Source organism: Hemiscyllium ocellatum, chromosome 12 (genome assembly GCF_020745735.1).
Source record: "Hemiscyllium ocellatum isolate sHemOce1 chromosome 12, sHemOce1.pat.X.cur, whole genome shotgun sequence".
NCBI classification, from domain to species: Eukaryota; Metazoa; Chordata; class Chondrichthyes; order Orectolobiformes; family Hemiscylliidae; genus Hemiscyllium; species Hemiscyllium ocellatum.
Window position 1 is genome coordinate 92,684,799 of NC_083412.1, and position 21,971 is coordinate 92,706,769.

General features: G+C 41.2%; 1 protein-coding gene across 1 annotated transcript in view; it reads left to right on the plus strand.

Moving 5' to 3' along the window:
* tmprss15 (transmembrane serine protease 15) overlaps positions 1 to 21,971 on the plus strand; it is a 121,799-nt gene that overhangs the window by 23,018 nt on the left and 76,810 nt on the right. Inside the window, exons 2-3 of the mRNA XM_060832833.1 lie at positions 14,804 to 14,943; positions 17,017 to 17,084. Of these exons, the coding sequence (XP_060688816.1) occupies positions 14,804 to 14,943; positions 17,017 to 17,084 (208 nt within the window). The remainder of the gene's footprint in view (positions 1 to 14,803; positions 14,944 to 17,016; positions 17,085 to 21,971) is intronic.

Consider the following 21,971-nt stretch of genomic DNA (forward strand, 5'->3'; position numbering starts at 1 on the left):
CTCACTGCAATCTCAGATAACCTTCCCCACTGTCTACAATTTTAGTGTCATCTGCAAACTTACTAACCATACCTCTGTAATATCTCAGTGGAATCGACGTTTCAGGCATAACCTCTTCGTCAGGAAGGGCTTCATCACAAGCCCTTCATTGGTTCCTGATGAAGGGCTTATGCCCGAAACTTCGATGCTCCTGTTCCTCGGATGCTGCCTGAGCTTTTGTGCGTTTCCAGCACCACACTTTCGACTCTGATCTCCAGCATCTGCAGTCCTCTCCTCCTCCTAAATTCTCATCCAAATCATTTATATAACAGTGGGCCTACCACCGATCCACATGGCACAACGCTGGTCACAGGCTTCCAAACTGGAAAACAACTCCCTACACCACCCCCTGACTTCTATCGTCAAGCCAATTTTGGATCTAATTGGCTAGCTACTCCTGGTGCCCTTGAGATACAGAGTACCACTTACTTCAAAAGTCTTGATTATTGTGGGATCAAACGTTTCTTCTAATCAGTACTAAATCACAGACTTTGAATTAGCTGGGACCAGGCCCTTATTGAGGTTCTCCAAGGATATTTATCGAAACCAGTCTCCACCTGTATTGTTACATAACTAATAGTTCTAAATCGGCATCACTACGTCAGGCAGTGAGATTAATCCTTGCCTGTCTTACCAGTTTTGGTGGGGTATGTTTGTTCTCGATAATCCTCTGGTTTGGGCTTCTGATAGCAACATCACATGGCTTTGATCCTTTCTGGTAATAGCTGGCTGCTGTGGCGAGATAACATCTTAATCCGACCAGAGTGTACTGCAAGAAGGACCCATTATTAACTGGCAAAATAGATAGTGTACAGTCATCATGCATTACAAAAACAACAATCTGTAAAACTTTGACAGATCATTTCATCTGGACAGGACCAGTAATGGCCTTCTATTAAAGTAAACTATCTTTTTGGAAACATTCATGATAATCTCATGGGTTTGGGGGCATTCTTTTAGTGAAATGAATGTTCCTTTATTGTATTTGCCGATGCTGTGGACCTTTATTGGAGTGTGTGTGTGTGTGTGTGTGTGTGTGTCTATAGTGTGGTCCCCATGTTTGAATATCACAAAAAGATCCCCCAGACTACCACTGAATGTATTTAAATTAATAGCTATAAGGTCCACTCTGGTATCTAACTTCCGTTTTAAACTACCTTGCAAGTAGAAGAATCTGTATATGAAAGCTGCTAGGCTGACTGACTATGTTTATGTGACCTTTTAAAGCCACACTTTCCTGTCATTGACTCCATCTAGGCTTCCTGCTGCCTCAGGGTGGCAGCCAACATCATCAAAGTCTCTTCCCACCCCAGTTATACTCTCTTCCACCCTCTTCCATCGGGCAGAAGATACAAAAGTTAAAAAACACATACCGGAGATCCAAGATGGCGGCGACTCAGCAAGTCTGAGTTTACAGTGCTCTTCCCAAAACCTGGGTAAAGTGAGTTACTCACCTCCACCACACTTACCAAACCACCCAAAAAAATTTTCTAACCTTAATTAGCTGTTTACTATTATATTTAAGCAGTTTAATATTAAGTGGATAATGAGTAAACCAAAGGGATCCCGCAGCTCTCAGAAAACAAAGACCCCTCCCCCACCCTCCTCTCCTCCTCCGGCTGCAGCTGATGTAAAAACAGGCCTTGAAGAGATGATTGCCAGGCTGGAAACGACACTCGTCAATTTCATTGCAGAATCCAGACAGAGATGGAATGCATTCGAAGAAAAGCTACAAAAGTACAGCCAGGCTCTCGAGGAATTGCAGGGCCGAGTGAAGGGGGCGGAGCTAAAGGCCACGACCTCCGAGGCTGCAGCTCAAACAGCTGCAGAACAGGTGCGAGCTCTGGAGCAGAGAGTCCGGGCCTTTGAAATTTACATGGATGACCTGGATAATAGAAATCGGAGAAAGAATATCCGTCTTCTGGGCCTCCCTGAACAAGAAGAGAAGGGACAGTTAGTGGTATTTCTGGAGCGATGGCTGCCCCAGCTTTTAAACCTGGGGGCTGAAACTGACCGGGTAAGGGTGGAGTGGGCCTACCGGGTCGTAGTACGCGGATCTGGCCCAAACCAGCGCCCACGCCCGGTCCTGTTCCGGCTGCAGAGTTATAGGGAGAGGCAGATACTCCTGGATGCCTCCAGAAAGCTTGGAAAGGATCCTAAAGCTATGATTCATGAAGGATCCAAGATTATGTTATTTCAGGACTTCTCCCCGGCTTTGGCACGAAGGAGGAAGGCGTTTGATGAGATGAAGAAATGTCTAAGGAACTTAAATATTCAATACACCTTACGCTACCCAGCGACGTTATGCTTTACCCACGAAGGATCCGAGTATAATTTTAGATCACCAGAAGAGGCTAAGGAACTTTTAGACTCGTTTAAATAAATCGTAAGAGACAATTTATGTTGGCTTGCCTCTTCCACACTCCGTGGGGAGAAATGGATACTTTACTTTACTTTTGCTTCTGGGAGCAGGGTTGTCTTCTCTTGCTATTTTATGTTATTATACTTAACTGTAATTTGTTGGAGTTGTAATTTTATAGTTATGTGTGTTTGTACGTGGCATTGATGCTATCAGATATACTCAGGTATGGGTGGGGAGGGGTGGGGGTGGGGCGCTCACTGTCAACTCTAGCTCGGTATTATATCTAAATCCTATTAAGGAGCGCCCGGGTTGAGGGTGGGACACTGTTTGGGAGAGGATATGGTGGACCTTTAGAAAGGAAGTAAGGCCCCCTGAGAACAAGGGGGAGGATCTCCATTCAAACATGTTTTATTTTTTTTGTTCTTATTGTTTGGAAATAGTTTCCTTTTTATTATACTGTTACGAGTGTATTAGAGAACATTTTCTCTTGTTTGAAGGATGTAAGTGACTCAACTATACACTCTGGATAATTGTGGATTAGATTAGTAGTTAACTGAGTTTCATTGTTTTTCTTTCTTCTTTAGTATCATTCCTTTGAATTTTGATGATTATATATTTAAGATCTATTTTTATATTAATGTTTGTGCTTGAAAGTTCTATTTATTTTTGTAAATCTGTCAAAATATTAAATTTCTAATAAAAATATCTTTAAAAAAAAACACATACCAACAGATCTAAGATTATCTTATGAGATTATAAATTATTTGTTATCACAATATATAGGAAACGTTCAGTGAAAAGTGTTTTATTGTCACAATCCAGCGCCACTTTGAGTTACAAAAAGGATAAAAAGAAATTGCATAAATAGAGTTCATCTTCTGTACAAGGGGTTTTCAAATGCAGCTTCCGGGTTTCTGAAATGTCTTTGCAAGGTGTCTCAGGCCTTAAAGAGTCAAGAGTTCCCATTCTGGGCACCATCTCCATGCATCTGATGACCCATCAAGTGCATGAGTCTATGCTCCGAGCCTATTGTGGGCAGACATCCTCGCTTTTGCATCGTCACCACCACAGCGATTCATCACGACTGCCAAGAGTGCCTGCTCTGGGCACTACCACTGCTGCAGCTGATGGCCCACCACCTACCACAACACGCTGAGTCCCCGGGTCCATGCTGCAGGCCGACTGCAGCCTGGAGGTATCGAAACCAGGAACCACCAACACCACAACTGACAGAACCACTCCGGTTTCCCCGTGACATCAGAACATGACGAAAAGAATAAAAGAAAAGAAAACAACAAGAAAGGAGAGAAAGAGAAGGAGGTGTCTGGCCTGGGGTGGATGTACTCGGGAGCCTGAACGCTACCAACCATGTCAGCCATCTTGGAGATGGCTATCAGAGTTATAAATGGATCGCTCATATATTAGAGTTGGTCTTTCTCTGCACTTCTCTGTAGCTGTAGCACTATATCCTGCATTCTGTTCCATTACCCTGTATAAGGTTAAATGTGTTTGGAAAGCACATAAAACTATATTTTTCACTGTATCCTGTCACATGTGACAATAAGGAAAAAGTGAGGGCTGCAGCTGCTGGAGTTGATCTTCCGTAATTACACCGGCACCACTCCCCACCTCTTCGTCCGCGACATTGATGACTGCATTGGCGCCACCTCATGCTCCCGCGAGTAGGTTGAGCAATTCATCAACTTCACCAACACATTCCACCCTGACCTTAAATTTACCTGGACCATCTCTAACACCTCCCTCCCCTTCCTGGACCTCTCCATCTCCATTAATGGCGACCGACTTGACACTGACATTTTTTACAAACCCACCGACTCCCACAACTATCTGCATTACACCTCTTCCCACCCTACCTCTTGCAAAAATGCCATCCCATATTCTCAATTCCTCCGCCTCTGCCATATCTGCTCCCAGGAGGACCAACATTTCAACTCCCACTCCCACTCTGCCGAAGACTTGGAGGTCCTGGGCCTCCTTCACCGCCACTCCCTCACCACCAGATGCCTGGAGGAAGAACGCCTCATCTTCTGCCTCGGAACAATTCAACCCCAGGGCATCAATGTGGACTTCAACAGTTTCCTCATTTCCCCTTCCCCCACCTCACCCTAGTTCCAAACTTCCAGCTCAGCACTGTGCCCATGACTTGTCCCGACTTGTCCTACCTGCCTATCTCCTTTTCCACCTATCCACTCCACCCTCTCCTCCCTAACCTATCACCCTCATCCCCTCCCCCACTCACCTATTGTACTCTATGCTACTTTCTCCCCACCCCCCACCCTCCTCTAGCTTATCCCTCCACGCTTCAAGCTCTCTGCCTTTATTCCTGATGAAGGGCTTTTGCCCGAAACGTTGATTTCGCTTCTCCTTGGATGCTGCCTGAACTGCTGTGCTCTTCCAGCACCACTAATCCAGAATCTGGTTTCCAGCATCTGCAGTCATTATTTTTACCTCGTTACTTTTATGGAAGCTAGCTGTGTGTAAATTGGGTGGTACATTTTCCACAAGAACGACTACACTTCACAATAAAAACTCTGCACTCATTGTGAAAGGATTATGAGACTTTGGATTGGACATTGCGTAAATTATTTTATTGCTTCTCAGTGTCAAAGCATGTGGCTGATAATTAACATTTTACAATTTTCTTTCCGTAGAAGATTGAAGAAGTGCTTTCCTCTTCAAGTGTTGTGATTCCATGAACAAACACACCATGCAATTAAATCTCATTAAGCATGTATCAATCAGTGTGAACGCGGCAGATAAAAGCTGTCAACAAGTTGATTGCTATAGGTCACTCGAGTAACTTCTTTCTGTTTGCAAAGTCACAGACGTCTCTCCTTGCACCACAGTTTATGTGGAAGTGCCTACAACAATTACAAGATGTCTTTCAGCTCAAAAAACTTCAGAAAACTCAGCAATTTTGAAGTGATGATCATCGGATGTTTCCTCTGTCTGCTGGCTCTTTGTGTTGGTTTACTAATCTTCGGCTGGCTTGTCATCCGGCAACCCCATTCCCTGGGTGAGTTTGTTTTAAATCCAATTGGTGTTACCTATTGGGAGCACAACATTTTAACTCTATGTAGTGTACCGACTTTGCTTAAAATTGCACCCCATCCTCTCACTCCACTCAATTCCCAATCCCTGGTGGGTCACAGGACCCTTCTCCACTGAACAATAACAGCAAGCAATCAACACAACAACTAAGTTGTATCTTTGATTGCTTAAGGATCAATTCAAACAAGGGAGGCATCTACATAAGAACAGTCCCTTGACGCTGTTGCGCCATTCAATGATCCGAGGCCTAACTCCAGATATGATTTAGCAGTTTGAACAGAAATTGACTCGCTGAGAGAAGACAGGGGACGGTAGTTGATGGGAAATGTTCATCCTGGAGTTCAGCTACTCATACTGTACCATAAGGATGTGTTTTGGGTCCACTGCTGTTTGTAATTTTTATAAATAACCTGGATGAGGGTGGAGAAGGATGAGTTAGTAGATTTGCGGATGACACTAAGGTTGATAGAGTTGTGAATAGTGGCAAAGGATGTTGAAGGTTACGGAGGGACACAGATAAGCTGCAGAACTGGGCTGAGAGGTGGCAAATAGAGTTTAATGCGGAAAAGTGTGAGATGATTCACTTTGGAAAGAATAACAGAAATAAAGAGTGCTGGGCTGATGGTAAGATTCTTTGCAACGTAGATGAGCAGAAAGATCTTGGTGTTCATGTACATAGATCCCTGAAGGTTGCCACCCAGGTTGATAGTGTTGTTAAGAAAGCATACTGTATGCTAGCTTTTATTGGGAAAGGGATTGAATTTTGAAGCCATGAGGTCATGTTGCAGCTGTACAAAACTCTGGCCGCACTTGGAGTATTGCGTGCAGTACTGGTCACCGCATGATAAGAAGGAAGTGGAAGCTTTGGAAAAGGTTCGCAAGAGATTTACTAGAACGTTGCCTGGTAGGGAGAGGTCTTATGAGGAAAGGCTGAGGGAACTGAGGCTGTTTTCATTAGAGAAAAGAAGGTGAGAGGGTTAATTGAATGCGACATAAAATTATCAGAGGGTTAGATAGGGTGAACAGTGAGAATCTTTTTCCTTGGATGGTGATGGCTAACATGAGAGGACATAGCTTTAAATTGATGGGTGGTAAATATAGGACAGATGTCTGAGATAGTTTCTTTTACTCAGTGAGTAGTAGGGGCATGGAATACCATGCCGGCAAATGTAATAGACTCGCCAACTTTAAGGGCATTTAAATGGTCATTGGATAATCATACGGATAAAATAGAATAGTGTAGGATAGGTATGCTTCAGATTGTTTCCACGGATTGGCGCAACATCCGAGGGCTGAAGGGCCTGTACTGTGCTGTAATGTTCTATGTTCGTTAACTGCCTTTGGCCCATATCCCTTTATCTAGACAAATTTATCTTTCCATTGCATTCAATTCAGTCGCCACATAACAGGAAGAATGTGGAGGCTTTGGAGAGGATGCAGAAGGATGCAGGACGTTGCCTGGATTAGAGGAAGTGAGCTAGAGGAGAAGCTGGAGAAACTCATTTCTCTTTTCACTGGAGCAGCGGAGGCTGAGAGGAGACTTGATGGAAATCGAAAATTTATGAGATACATAGGTGGCGTTGATGGTCAGAATCAGTTTCTGAGTTGAAATGTCTAATACCAGGTGGCGTGCGTTTAAGATGAGAGGGAGAAAGTTCAAAGGAGATGTGAGGGGCAAGATTTTTATACAGAGAATGGTAGGAGTCTGGAATGCGCTGCCAGGGGTGGTGGAGAAGGCAAACATGATAGGGGTGTTTGAGGGATTTTTAGAAAAGTGAATGAATGACCAAGGAATGGAGGGTTATGGACTAAGGGCAAGCATTAGGAATTAGTTTAATTTGGCATCATGTTTGGCACAACATCATGGGCCGAAGGGCCTGATCCTGTGCTGTACCGTTCTATGTTCTTTGTTCAGATTTAAAATTAACAAGTGATCCAGCATCAAGCACCATTTGAGGAAGAGAATTCCCAACCTCTACCATACTTTGTGTATAGAGGCTTAGGGGAGGTGATGGCCCCATGGTATTATTGCTAGACTATTAACCTGGAAACTCAGCTAATGTCCTGGGGGTCTGGGTTCTGATGCCACCATGGCAGATGGTGGAATTTGAACTCAACAAAAAAGAATGTGGAATTAAGGGTCTAATGACAATTATGAAACTATTGTCAGTTGTTGGAAAAGCCCATCTGGTTCACTAATCTCATTTAGGGAAGGTCTGGCCTACGTGTCTGGCCTACACTCCAGATCCACAGCAATGTGGGTGTCATCCAGGCTATTAGGGATGAGCAGTAAATGCTGGCCTAGCCAGAGACACCATGGCTTTGCATGAAGTCCACTGAAGATGTTACCTAGTAAGGTAATGAAACGTCTGGAAATGAACCTTTCAGCTCACCGAGCAAACCTATATCCAGGATATGAATACCTTAGAGACACAGCAGAAGCAATTCCCAAGGATGGTCTGAGGAAGTTCAGAGATGAGGATAGATTGAAGAAGTTGTGGCTGCTCTCTTTGTAGATAAGAAGACGGGTTGTTCAACATCATGAGGGGCTGGACAGAGCAGATAGGGAGAAGTTCTGTTCCTGCTCATAAAAGGAAGACAAAGAAAAGGGCATAGATTTAATGCGATCTGCAAAAGATCCCATTAGCCACCTCCTTTTTGAAAACAATGCTTTGGCCTCAACCACTTTCTGTGGTCATGAATTCCACAGCCTCACCACTCTCTTGATGAAGAGATTTCTCCTCATCTCAGTCTAAAATAATTTACCCCTTATCCTTAAATTTTGACCCTGGTTCTGGACTCCCTCACTGTTGGAAACATCCTTTCTGCATTTATCCTATGGATTTGATTTCTGTTTTGGGGGTTGCAATGAAATCTTTCCAATCATTTTGGCTTGTATTATATAATTCATGCTTATCTTGTTTAATAAAGGTTTTGTTCTAATGAGCTTGTCTCTGAAGCTTATCAATTAAAATTTAGGATGTTAAATTGGAAACATAACTAGGCATTTTTAGAATTTGCAAAAGAAATGTTGCGATGGGTGGGTGTGGCGCTGTCTTGTTGGCATGTTTCCATTGCACTGGCAACAAGGTTTAACTGAAACTTTAATCTATGTCTTGCATTTTATGTGTTAAGAATAGGGAGACGTGTTCTAAGTTTCACACTATTCCTGTTATCCCAGCAACATCCTTACAAACCCCAGTGAGGATTCACCACTACCTTCACACTGAGACTGCATGCTCAGACTGCCATCGCTGCAATCAGTATCCTTCTGGAAAATGTCTGCGCATTCACGAGATGCTCGTTTTCTCCAGTGTGTTTCTCTCTGTGAGACACTTAAAACAAAGTTCAAGCTAACATCACTACCTTCAGAGCAAACAAAGGCATCCCTTCGACTTAATTTACAGTACACTTGTAGCATTCCTTACTGGAGAAATTTCTTGTCTTCAATTTATGGGTGTTGTGGTTATGTCACTAGACTAGCAAGGAGACCCAGAGCAATAAGCTGGGGAAGTAGATCTGAATCTCCCTGTGGCAGTAGGTGAAATTTGAATTCAATAAAATCTGGAATAGAAGCCTTGTCTGATAGAGTCATAGAGGTCTACAGCATGGAAACAGACCCTTTGGTCCAAATTGCCCATGCCACTCATTTTTTCACAATTCAACTTAGTCCAAATTTGGAAATGCCGGTGTTGGACTAGGGTGCATCCTCTCACAAACTTAGACACTTCACACACGCATATACACTCTCTCTCACAGACACTCACAACCCCCCACCCCAGACAGACAGACAGACACACACACAAACACACACTCCTACTGACACACACACTCCGACACTCACACATGCACCCTCTCACAGATTTAGACCACTTTATACTCACACTCTCTCTCACAGACACTCAAAAACCCCCGCCCCAGACACAGACACACATATACGTTTGTGGGGTGAATTTATACTTGCAGTGTTACATTGAACTTTGCTCAAAAACTGCATGAATCCATGTAAGACTCTGTTAACTCACTTTTTAGATTAAAATCAGTCTAAAGATTATGGCACAGACAGGGAACGCAGGGGGCTAACACCTTCAACATGTCAACATCTTATCTGCGCTGACACCAATTGTTACAGTTAACCTGAGAATTCAACTTTTTTAAAAAAGTTTTGTGATTTACATATGAAAGAAGTGAAACTATCATGGTCATTCTAACAGATGAGAGACTTAAACAACCAAGATATTTTTCAATGTATAATTTCAGTTACATCACACTGTGAACTTTTGCTATAAATTCTTTGTCTTACAATTTTGTCCTCCACAATCACCTGATGAAGGAGCGGCGCTCCGAAAGCTAGTGCTTCCAATTAAACCTGTTGGACTATAACCTGGTGTTGTGTGATTTTCAACTTAGTCCCATTAGCCTGTATTTCATCCAAATTCCTCCATACCTATCCCATTTATGTACCAAAGTAAATGTTTATTAAATGACAAAATTGTACTCTAACAGTCTGTTCCAGACACTCACCACCTCCTGTGTGAAACAAATTGTCCCTCTGTGACCCTTTCGTATCTCTTCCCTCTCACCTTAAACCTATGCCTAGTTTTAGACTCCCTTATCTATTAGGTCTAAAATGGTAACCGTGTAACAATCCTGATTGCTGAACAAGCCTGTCTGGTTCACTCATGTCCTGTGGGGAGGGAAATCTACCCAGTCTGGCCTGCAGGTGATTCCCCACCCACAGCAGTATTCTTTACTGCCCTCTAGTCATTGAGTGATGGACAATAAATATTGGCCCACAAGCTGTGAACAAATAATCAAAGCACACTGACTCCCTTCTGGATCTCTATGTGGCCCTGGACCACTTTGAATAACTTAACTCTATTGGAAAATTAAAGGAATAATAGATAAAGTAACCTTTATCAATTAAATGCTCCAATATAGTAATATCCCATAAGCACAACCCTTGGCAAATTCAGAAATCAGATTTTCTCAAATGCAATGCCCATAGTACAAAGTGAAACCCCAGCTTCTAGCTAAGACCGAGAAGGGGGAGAAAATAGTCTCTGCATCCTCAAAACTCCAGCAAGTCCTGCTTAAAGCTAAACCTAAAAAACAAAAAAAAAGACTAGAAATCCAGGTCTGTGAGAGCTGGTCACAACCATCCAGGCTGCTTTGATTGTTCTAACTTTTAAAAGATACTCAATACCTTAGAAGCTGTTTACATTACCACAGACTGCTCAGTATCTCTCATTCAATCTCTCTCTTAAAAAAAACAGGACAAAATATGCCTCTTAAAATCACAGCATCATCACATTAAAGAGACTCAGAATACTGGGTATTCTGTACATTTTATGTTGAAGGACAATGTATTCCCTTACACCTCCAACAAAATATGTCATATAATTATGGGATAATTTAACAACTTTGTTTGTAGGGAAGAGATAATTTGTTACTCTTCCACAAATGAAATAAAGATATAGATAGACACTGCACTGAGTCAGTCACTGTCACTGACTGATGTGACAATTTGTTTTCAGAGGGGTTAATGAAGGAAAAGATATTAGTTGGCAGTATGAATGCATGTTAGTAACAGGTCTAATTATATAAAACATGATTAAAGGTAACTTTATAAGGAGAAGAGTAATAGCCATGGAGTTATGCACTAATATACAACAAAAAGAATTTGTTCAATCTTGGGGAATGACCTTGCTGATTCAGAATTATTAGCTTCATCTAAGGGTATTAGCAGTAAAAGGAACTTGGAAATCCTGATTATGTTTTGACTGCGCTGTGACTAGATTTCAGACCCACAGATAATTAGACCAGAAAAGGAAGAATCCTCACAAAATACAGATGACATGGAAATTCAATTATCTGGCACTATTTTCAAGAACTTGAACAAAAAAGGATTGTAAAGAGATTGATGCTGACATGTTAAGTGCACTTCTTTAAAAGTAATGCAACAGATGGAATTTGAATTAAGAGGACTATGTCAAGAAAACTGTTCACAGACTTAAGCTAAAGAGAAATGGAGACCAACTCAAGTACAAGCCAATAAGGAATAGGTGGTAGAGCCATTTGGCTACCATAATAAAATTTTATGAGTTGTTTACAAAGGTTCTACAGCAGGTCGCATGGCTATAAATACTAAAATATTTTTATTGCCCAGATTATTCAGGAAACCCCAACTATTAATTTAACTTGTACTTTAATTTGAATATCAGGCTTGGAGAACTCTTTAGCTGTATCTTAATAGGTTGTGTCAGACATAATACCAGAAGTAGGAAGAAGGTTCTTTTAACAATTTGGGTGTCTCAAGAAGATTTATAGAGACAGTGCCTATGGAGAAAATTATGGAACAATGGTAATGGAAAGTTAATTCAGTCTTATACAGGATACGGATTACCTAATAAATGTAATTAGATCAAGGTTCAAAATGTATGTCACAAATATTTAAAGACCAGTTGAATAGTTTGGGAATAAATCAACTTACATTTACAGCTTATCATCATTAATTACAAAAGAGCATTTTTAAAAAATGTGAAAATTATGATATGGAAATGTGCTAATGATTGGAATTAACAATTTCTCTTGATACTGTTTACCATTAAAAATATCTGTAATGACTTCAGAGGATTTACTTTTTTTTTATAACTGATATATGGACATGAGGTAAGAGAATTCCAAAGACCAATTAAAGAAAAATTTACAAGCTAAAGTTCAGGTACAACACTTCTGAACTTTGTGTCAATTTTTCACAAAAAAAACTAAAGCACATGAGTTGGACAATCAGCATTCAAATAATAAAAGTGAGAGCATGTTTGAACACGCAATATTTTAATATTCAGCATTGTTTCTTTATTTTCTAATTAAAACTAAGAAAGTCTACAATGTTTAACTTTTAACTTCAGATCATAAGACATAGGAGTAGAAATTAGGCCATTCGGCCCATCAAGTCTGCTCCACCATTCAATCATGGCTGATAGGTTTCTCAACTGCATTTTCCTGCTTTCTTCCTGTAACCCTTGATCCCCTTTACAATCAAGAACGTATCTATCTCGGTCTTAAATATACGCAATGACCTGGCCTCCACAGTCTTCATGTGACAATGAATTCCATAGATTCACCACTGTCTGGCTGAAGATTCTCCTTATCTCTGTTCTAAAAGGTCTTCCCTTTACTCTAAGGCTTTATTCTTTCTTCTACCTTGTTCTGAAGATGCTGTACTGAGGTACTTGTACCTAGGTTAAACCTTGAGTGGCGACATTGTACACTTTTGACTTGCCTCCTGTACTTGAGTATACATGACAATAAAATCAAAAAGAAAATAAAAATTTAAGGTAAAGTAATGCCTAAATGTTGTGGCTAGTGACAGTTTCTAACAGTTAAAAAACAACTTCATTGGAACTTGCCAAATCAAAATGGAACTTTGTAATGTGAGTGACTAAGCAGTGAGTATTCAAGATAGCATGAAAATTCAGATTGTGTGTCATGTTTATATGTTAAAGCAATGCTCTGATAGGGAGTGCAGTATGAAGAGGAGGGTGTTTACACTGGTGAAAAGAAGTTTGAAATGAATCAAAATTACCAGAGTGTTTTGAGAAAATTTTAAATTTCTCAACTGATCACCCAGTGATGGGATTGGGTAATATAAGAGAGTTTAAAAGGCTTGATATAATATTATGTTATTTCATAGAAAACTATCAAATCCACTTACAAAAGCTATTACAGATTCAGAAACATAATTTGTGTAACTGGGCCGGGATTGCAAATGGACACACTAATGATGGGGATGAATGAACCATAAAGCAATATCCTTACACGCTCAAGCCAGAGCAGTTAGCCCAAGTAGGGGAAGAGATCAAGCTCATAGTGGAAATACCATTACTGAACCAAGTCACAGTAACTGGAGTTCATCTATTGGTAGTGAAATCAGATTGGTTAAAATTGTATACAGATTATTACAAAATAAATACAGATTCACATTCAATTCCATTTTAAGAAGACTGCATTGTCAGTACTGGACAATTATGGTTTGTTTCGAAAACATCAGTTATTAAAGATTCATTAGTATCTGGATAGAAATCTTGCAATTCCTTTCCTACCAGCACTCTGGGTGTTCCTAGATTCCAAGGACTTCATCAGTTCAAGAAAGCAGCTCATTATCACTGTCTCCATGGCAATTAGGGATAGACATCAGTTGCTGACCAATCGGTGACACTCACATCACATAAACAACTGAATGAAAAATGTGCCTTTGATGTTTGCTGCTTGGAGTCTTACATAGGAAAAAGGTTGTAGTTGTTGGAGGTCAGTCATCTCAGCTCTAGGACATCACTGCAGGAGTTCCTCAGGGTAGTGTCCTTGTTCCAACCATCTTCAGCTGCTTCATCAATGACCTTCTCTCCATCACCAGGTCAGAAGTAGAGATGTTTGCCGATGATTGCACAATGTTCACCGCCATTCACGACTCTTTAAATGCTGAAGCAGTCCATGTCCAAATGCAACAAGTCTTGAACAACATTCAGACTTGGGCTGATGAGTGGCAAACAACATTCAGGCCATGCAAGTGGCAAGAAAATGACCATCTCCAACAAGACAGTAAACAATCATTGCCCCTTGGTGTTCAATGAGTACCGTGCTGCCATCATCACAACTGACCAGAAATATAACTGGACCAGCCATATAAAAACTGTGGTGTAAGACCGGGTCAAAAGCTGAGAATTTTGTGGTGTGTAACTCACTAACTGACTCCTCAAAGCTGGTCCACCATCAACAAGCCACGAGTGCAATAGAATGGTCTCCACTTGCCTGGATGAGTGCAGTTCCAATAACACCATCCAGGTACAAAGCAGCCCATTTGACTGACACCAGTTCCAAAATATTTAGTCCTCCACCATTAAAACACAATAGCAGCAATGTGTAACATTTTAAAGATACATAATGACAATATACCCAATCTCCAGTGAAAGCACCTTCCAAATCTGTGACCTCCACCACGTGGAATGACAATGACAGTTGATATGTGGGAACACCACCACCTAAAAGTTCCCCTTCAAGCCGCCGATCATCTTACCTTGGAAATATGTTGTCGTTCCTTCACTGTCACTAGGCCAAATTCCTGTAACCTTCTTCCTAACAGCACTGTGGGTCTGCTTACCCTCACACATTGTGGTCATTCATTGAGGTAGCTCATCACCAACTTTTTCATGACAATTTGGGAAGTAAATGCTGGATAAGCCAGTATGCCCCGTGAGTGAATAAGAAAAAGATGGGAAGCATGTTCTCACTTTACTTGGGCTGTTTCGTTTGATATTATTTTCTTTACAGATATCCACAATGTGACCAACCAGACTTCCCAAGCCTTAAGGGGGTCCTTTAAAATCACCCAAGGAGCCTCATACACGACTATGTTACAGAACAAATCCTCAATACAATTCAAGGCACTTGCCTTTGAAGTCGAACACCTGGTATGTATGACCAAACTTTCAATTATACTCTTTGATTCATGTGTTAAAGTTGCATGGGAAGCAGAGAAAAGAATTCAGTATTCTTTTTGTTGCAGACTGTCATTCAGTATCAGGCAAAGTTCGCCACAGTGTTAAAGAACAATGGAACAATAGAACTTAGCCAATGCTATTCCTCAGGGGCACATTGATGGAGCATTTCACTGTTTGAGATGTCCTTCATGTCCAGGTTCAGTTCTTGATCCACATTTGCATTTGTTGTGGAGGTCCAGGACATTGGTTCAGACATTTTGGAATACTGCATTCCATTCTGGTCTCCCTGTTATAGGAAAGTTATTATGAAACTTGAAAGGGTTCAGAAAGGATTTCCAAGAATGTTGCCATGGTTGGAGGGTTTGAGCTGTAGGGAGAGGTTGAGTAGGCTGGGGCTGTTTTATTTTGAGGGTGAGGAGTGACCTTATAGAGGTTTATAAAATCGTGAGGGGCATGGATAGGGTGAACAGCCAAGGTCTTTTCCCCAGGGTAGGCGAGTCCAAAATTGGAGGGTATAGGTTTAAGGTAAGACAGGAACATTTTAAAGGGACCTTTGTTGGTCAAAATGTGGGTTGTGTGTGGAATGACCTGCCAGAGGAAGTGATACAGGCTGGTACAAAAAACAACATTTAAAAGGCATCTGGATGGGTACATGAATAGGAAGGTTTAGAGAGATATGAGCTAAATCTTGGCAAATGGCACAAGATTGATGTAGAATATCTGGCCAATGTGGACAAGTTGGACCAAAGAGTCTGTTTCTGTGCTGTACATCTCTATAACTCTATGAATCTGCAACATGAGATCAGGCAATTTGGCTCCCATTGCTGTGTTCTGGATTGTCTCTCCTCAACCCTCTTTTCAGCTCATTGTAGAAACACTCCTGCCCAATCATCTATATGCCTAGCTATCTCTGATTTTCATCAGTCAAGATATGGAAATCACAGACAAGTCTAGGTTTATTACTTATCTGTCATTGCTTTACTGAGCTGCTGGTGGAGCTATCTTATCATTAAGTAGCTTGCAAGGGCAATTTAAGTCAATCTTTTTACTTTGGGGAAATTTGAACTAAAATCTGAATATGCTGGAAAAGTCAACAGGCCAGGGAGTGTCTGAGGAGAAAGAGATATTGCTTCAGATTAGTGGTATTTTGTCAATTCTGAGAGAGAGTCAGTGAGGAAATTTTCAGAACATCTGAACATATCCTGAAATGTTATGCATTTACTCTCAAGACTGACCTGTGCAAGCAATGGTACAGATTTTACATTGAGATTTTGTCAGGTCTTTTGCCTCTACTTGGAGCCTCTGAAGCTGAGTTTAGTCAAACATCCTCACAGCTCACTGATCCCAGCAGTGCCCCCAGGAGTGGTGGCCACTTCAGGAAGTGTACGTAGCTCCCCCAGGGGCAAGGAGCTAAGAAAAGGTCAATGGAGGATTTCTCCAGGAGAAGTCTTGCAGATGCTTACAGGGTAGATAGAGTATTGTTATGATTCTAGACATGAAGGGACATCATGTTAAAGAAAGTGAGGGCTCCCCTCAACATACATGAAGTCTCTCAGGTACACTACACTATTCACCAATCCCAGTCCTCTCACCCCTAACACGCCAATAAAAAAAACAGTGAAGGCAGGTAGATGATGGGCCATTGCTCTCGCACAACATATCAAAGCCCCCTAAGTAACTAGCAGCCTGCATCCTGAGAGGGATGAAAACATGCACACAAGATTTCAGTGAGCAATTAGTGAATTCATGAAACTGCCTCTCACTTAAATGAACCTTAATTTAACTTGCATTGAAAGTAATATTTCAAAGTCCAATATGTGTGCAATTTGAGACGCTATGGTGAATGTAGCACACCAGGGAGGAATAGTCAATTTGGACATATGGTTCTCAAACCTCTCTAGGTTTCCTCACCTCATGTTACAGTCTGTTATAAACCAATGAATACAAAATACTCTTAAGTGCTGCAATCTGTTTCCAAAATGTAAATTCAGGAACTGAGCACAAACTGTGTGGTGTAACATGCAAACCTTTTGGTTTTTGTAGGTTCAGAAGATGTTCATGCATGGTGGACTCCATGATGAATACAAATACTGTCAGGTCTTACAATTCAAGTAAGTGACTCACTGCTATTTTGATATTTGAGTACTGCTGAAAAAATTACAGATTTTGTCAACATTTTTCATTTTGCACTCAACAGGACAATTCACAAGAATACCAATATGAAGTGTAAACAATGTTTATACTGTGTGAGAAGGGCATGATAATTGGTTTACAAATAGACTATGATTGCTAGAGTTGTTGAATTTGTACATTCAACGAATTCACAGCAGGTGTCTATGGCTTCCTTGAGCGGTAGATTGATAAAAAGGCTAGCAAAGTCAAGTGAACTCATAGATACTGCATCGGCATACATATGTACATCTCAGGTAGTCTTTGTAAATAATCCTTCACCATGCATGTAGAAAACTTACAGGAAAGTGTCCAGCCATTTGGCTACTTCATATTGTGCAGCCAAGGTTACTAACAAGGTAGGGCATAAAGAGACACCACTTTTCTTGTGTCTTATATATTCACAGAGACATGAACCATAAGAACAGACCCTAACATATATATCGCCCAGAACTTGTTGTTGTCATACAAGTCCAACAAGCTTTTGCCTAATTGCTTGCCTTTGTGCAAGCTTGTCTGATCCTGTTGAGCACCAGGTCCAAGGGTGAGGAATTTAGACCCATCATTAAGATTGGCCATGCATTTTGTTGAAGACACAACAAATTGTTATCAGCAACAGAGACAAACGTCTTGATTTCAAGGAATACATACTCAGAGACATTCATTACAGGTTCACTGGAGTTAGTAACTGTGTTTCCAAAGATCTTGAAGGGTGCATGGTCTACCTCGCGTTAGTCTGAAAAGGTAAGGGATCCCAAAGGTTTGAGTAACAATTGTTTTGGTAGCTGCAACAAAAAAGAAATTGCTTGAGAAACTCAAAAGGTCTGGCAGCATCTGTGGGAGAAGAGAAACAAAGTTAATGTTTTGAGTTGAGTGACAATTCTTCAGGTTATTCTGGTAAAACCACTTGTTGACAAGGTAAATATGAGTTTAAATATGGGGACAGGTGTCTAGGTGAATGAGGGGCAGTGCCCCATGGGATCAGGAGGTAGGTTCAGGTGGGGAGGATGAGATTTGGTTTCTGTTTGGATGAGTGCTCAGGAAATATCAGGGGTTGTGAGCTTTCCTTCATTGGTCAGTGCATTGAGTACAAGAGTTGGGAGGTCATGTTGTGGCTGTACAGGACATTGATTAGGCCACTTTTGGAGTGCTGCATACAATTCTGATCCCCTGCTATAATAAGAATGCTGTTAGATGAGAAAGGTTCAGGAAAAAATAACAAGAATGTTGCCAGGACTGGATGGTTTGAGCTATGGGGAGAGGCTGAATAGCTGAACTTTATTCACTGGAGTGTCAGAGGCTCAGGGCTGACCTTATTTGGATTTATGAAATCATGAAGGTCATTGATAGGGTGAATAGACAAGGTCTTTTTGCAAGAGTAGGGGTGTCCAAATCTAGGTTTAAGTTAAGAGCAGAAAGACTTAAAAGTGACCTGAAAGAAAGTATAGAATAAGATGCCAGAGGAGATGGTAGACGCTGGTATAATTACAACATTTAATAGACATTTGGACAGGTACACAAATAGGAAGGGTTTAGAGGGATAAGGGCCAAATGCAGGCAAATGGGATTAGTTCAGTTTAGGATATCTGGCCAGCATGCATAAGTTGGGCCAAAGGGCTATATGAATCGATGACTATTGAGAGAGAGGCTGTCCAATCCAGTGGATCGTGCGGGCAGGGTGTTGGGCTATCATGTTTCAGGGTACAGGGGTTGTATTGATGGTGGGAGGAGGTCAGTGCTGAGTTAGTTTTCCAGGTTAATAGTTACCAGGGAGTTAGAATAGATTTTTGATCTTCAAACCTTTCCTACATAACTGTTAGGTTTAAATGAGCCAGAACTCATCAAAATCTCCAACTCTCAGGAACTTCATTTGTCATATCCCAGACACTGGGGAAACATCAAATTCCCAAGCAACCATAACGCAAGTGTTTCTTTCTTGTAGATGATCAAACAAAGGGTGTACATGCACATAAAGCTAATGAGCCTCACCCTCTGTATTCAGAGATTCTGTGAAAGGTGGTCTGCACTTTTAAACAGTTTGAGTACTATAATTTTCAAACATATAACTTTCAAATGGAAGGAAAGACCCCCATATGTAACAATATTGTGCATCCGGTTATAAAGATCAAGCAAGTGATTTTGCTACAATTCACAGAAACTCCACAGCAGGTCACCAGATATCCCAGATAAGATAACAATGGGCAACCCGTACATTACAAAAAGAAGGCATCAGATTCAGGAAAGACTCAGCAGGCCAGCTAGAATGTGTGAAGAGAGAAACAAAGCCAGCATTGCGTGTCAATGACCTTTCGATTGTTAACAAAACTCAAAATTGTTGGGAAAACCCAGCAGATCTGGCAGCATATATGGACAGAAAATAGAGCTAACATTTCAAGGTCCAATGACCCTTCTTCAGAACTGGTTGTAGCTGGGAAAAGGTTGGTCTATACAGTGGAGAAGGGGCTCTGTGTATCATCCTTCAGCTGTTGATTCTTGAGTATCAACTTCTAAGTCCTTCTGATGTGCCTAGGTCAGGAACTAAGAGCAGGAGAGAAATGAGTAATTAGATTAGATTACTTACAGTGTGGAAACAGGCCATTTGGCCCAACAAGTCCACACCGACCCTCTGAACAGCAACCCGCCCCCTACCGTACATTCACCCTGACTAATACACCTAACATTATTGCCAATTTAGCATGGCCAATTCACCTAACCTGCACATCTTTGGACTGTAGGAGGAAACTGGAGCACAAAGCGAAAACCCACACATACATGGGGAGAACGTGCCAACTCCACACAGACAGTTGCCCAAGGCTGGGGGCGAACCCAGGTCCCTGGTGCTGTGAGGCAGCAGGGCTAACTACTGAGCCACCATGCTACCTTAGCAGTCCTTTAACATAGACCAACACCTGGAAGGCCATTGTTAATGTCTTCTTAGGCATCAATACATTGAGAGAGATTTGAGAAATTTATTTGCATCAGAGTTATTGAGATAAGGCACATATATGATTGGCATTAGTAACCACTAGCATTGTAATGGTCGATAACTGTCACACATCATTATGAAATCATTTTTTCCCAACTTGATGAATTGGAAATAAATTATGTCATGTCCAAAACCTTGCTCATGCTCCATATTCATCAAATCTGTCAAATAAAAACAATATATTACAGATGCTGGAAATTTGAAACAAACAAAGAGAAAATACTGGTGAAACTCAGCAGGTCTGGCAGCATGCATGGAGGGAGAAATACAGTTAACATTTGAGGCCAGTATAATGGTTCTGGAGAGGAGTCAAAAACAAGAGGTAGCTCCACTCAGAATACCTCACTTCTGAGCAGAAATATGTGTTCATCTGAAGAAGAGTCTTCTCAGACTCGAAATCTAAACTCTGTTTCTCGTTCAACAGATGCTGTCAGACCTGCTAAGTTTCTCCAGCACTTTTCTCTATTTAACCAAATCAGTCAATGTTCAGTGTTTAAGAGCTCAATGGGGTGTTACAAGAGTATAAAGTGCTTTGCAGCTTTAAAGCAGAATATGATATTTCAATGTATTTTAGCCTCTCAGAGATCAGCTGCTCATAATTTATAGTGTGGTGTCATTATTTAAACAAAATCTGTTTTAACATGGGCTGCACCTCCTCAGGAAAGATCACATTCCAATGTCGACCGAGCTCTCATGATTAAATCAATGATTGCGAGATTGCAATCCCATTTAAAGTCAGGCAGTGTGTTAGCAGATTACACAGGCTGACTGGCAAATCATTTCATGGACATTAAGCTAATGGGCAGAAGTAAAATTAAATGCTCTGCAAAAGTCTGCAATAATTACATAATTTGATACACTGAAATCTTTGGTGAATCCCTTTGCATTGCACTTAGGTATTCAGAGATGAATCATGTTATTTAATAAACTGGTCACATGAACAGCATTGCCTGCTCAAGTCTGTCTAATGCAGGGCTGAACATTACCTTTTTTTTAAGCTAACTGTACGCTGAGTTTAACAGAGTAAGCAATAATGGGGAACAAATAGTAGACAGGCCAATTAGACATATTTTGGTTCAATCTTCACAAATAATGCATTGTGAGCAGTTTTGGGCCCTGTAACTAAGGAAGGATGAGTTGGCCTTAGAGAGGCTCCAGAGGAGGTTTACATGAATCATCCCAGGATGAAAGGCCTGTCGTATGAGGAGTGGTTGAGGACTGCTGTACTCAATGAAGCTTAGAATGATGAAAGGGGGATCTGTTTGAATCTTATAGAGGACTGAGAGTCCAGGATAAAGTGACAATGGAGAAGATGTCTCCACTAGCAGCAAGACTAGGACTCAAGGGCACAGCCTCAGGATGTAGGAACAACCCTTTAAAACTGAGATGACGAGGAATTTCTTCAGCCAATGGCTGGTGAATCTGTGGAACTCATTGCAGCAGAGGGCTGTGGAGGCCAAATCATTGAGTATGTTTAAAATAGAGATAGTTAAGTTCTTGATTATGAAGGGGGTCAAGGGTTACAGAGGAACGACATGAGAATGGGATTAAGAAACATATTAGCCATAGGTCATCACTTTTCTCTGAGGTTGGGTCCTTGGGTCCTAGACTGTGCTACTATTGGAAACATCTTCTCCACGTCCACTCTACCCAGGCCTCTCAGTACAGTCCGTTCTGATATAATGTGACAGTTCTCTTCTTGTGCGATCTCACATTTTAAGAAAATCGCACAATAGCCACACTGTTTAAATTAATGGGGCTGGAATCGGGTTATACCCAATACAGGTAAGGAAAGTTCACATTCTACAAATAGCGGTCTAAATTCTTCAATCGCGGTAAAGCC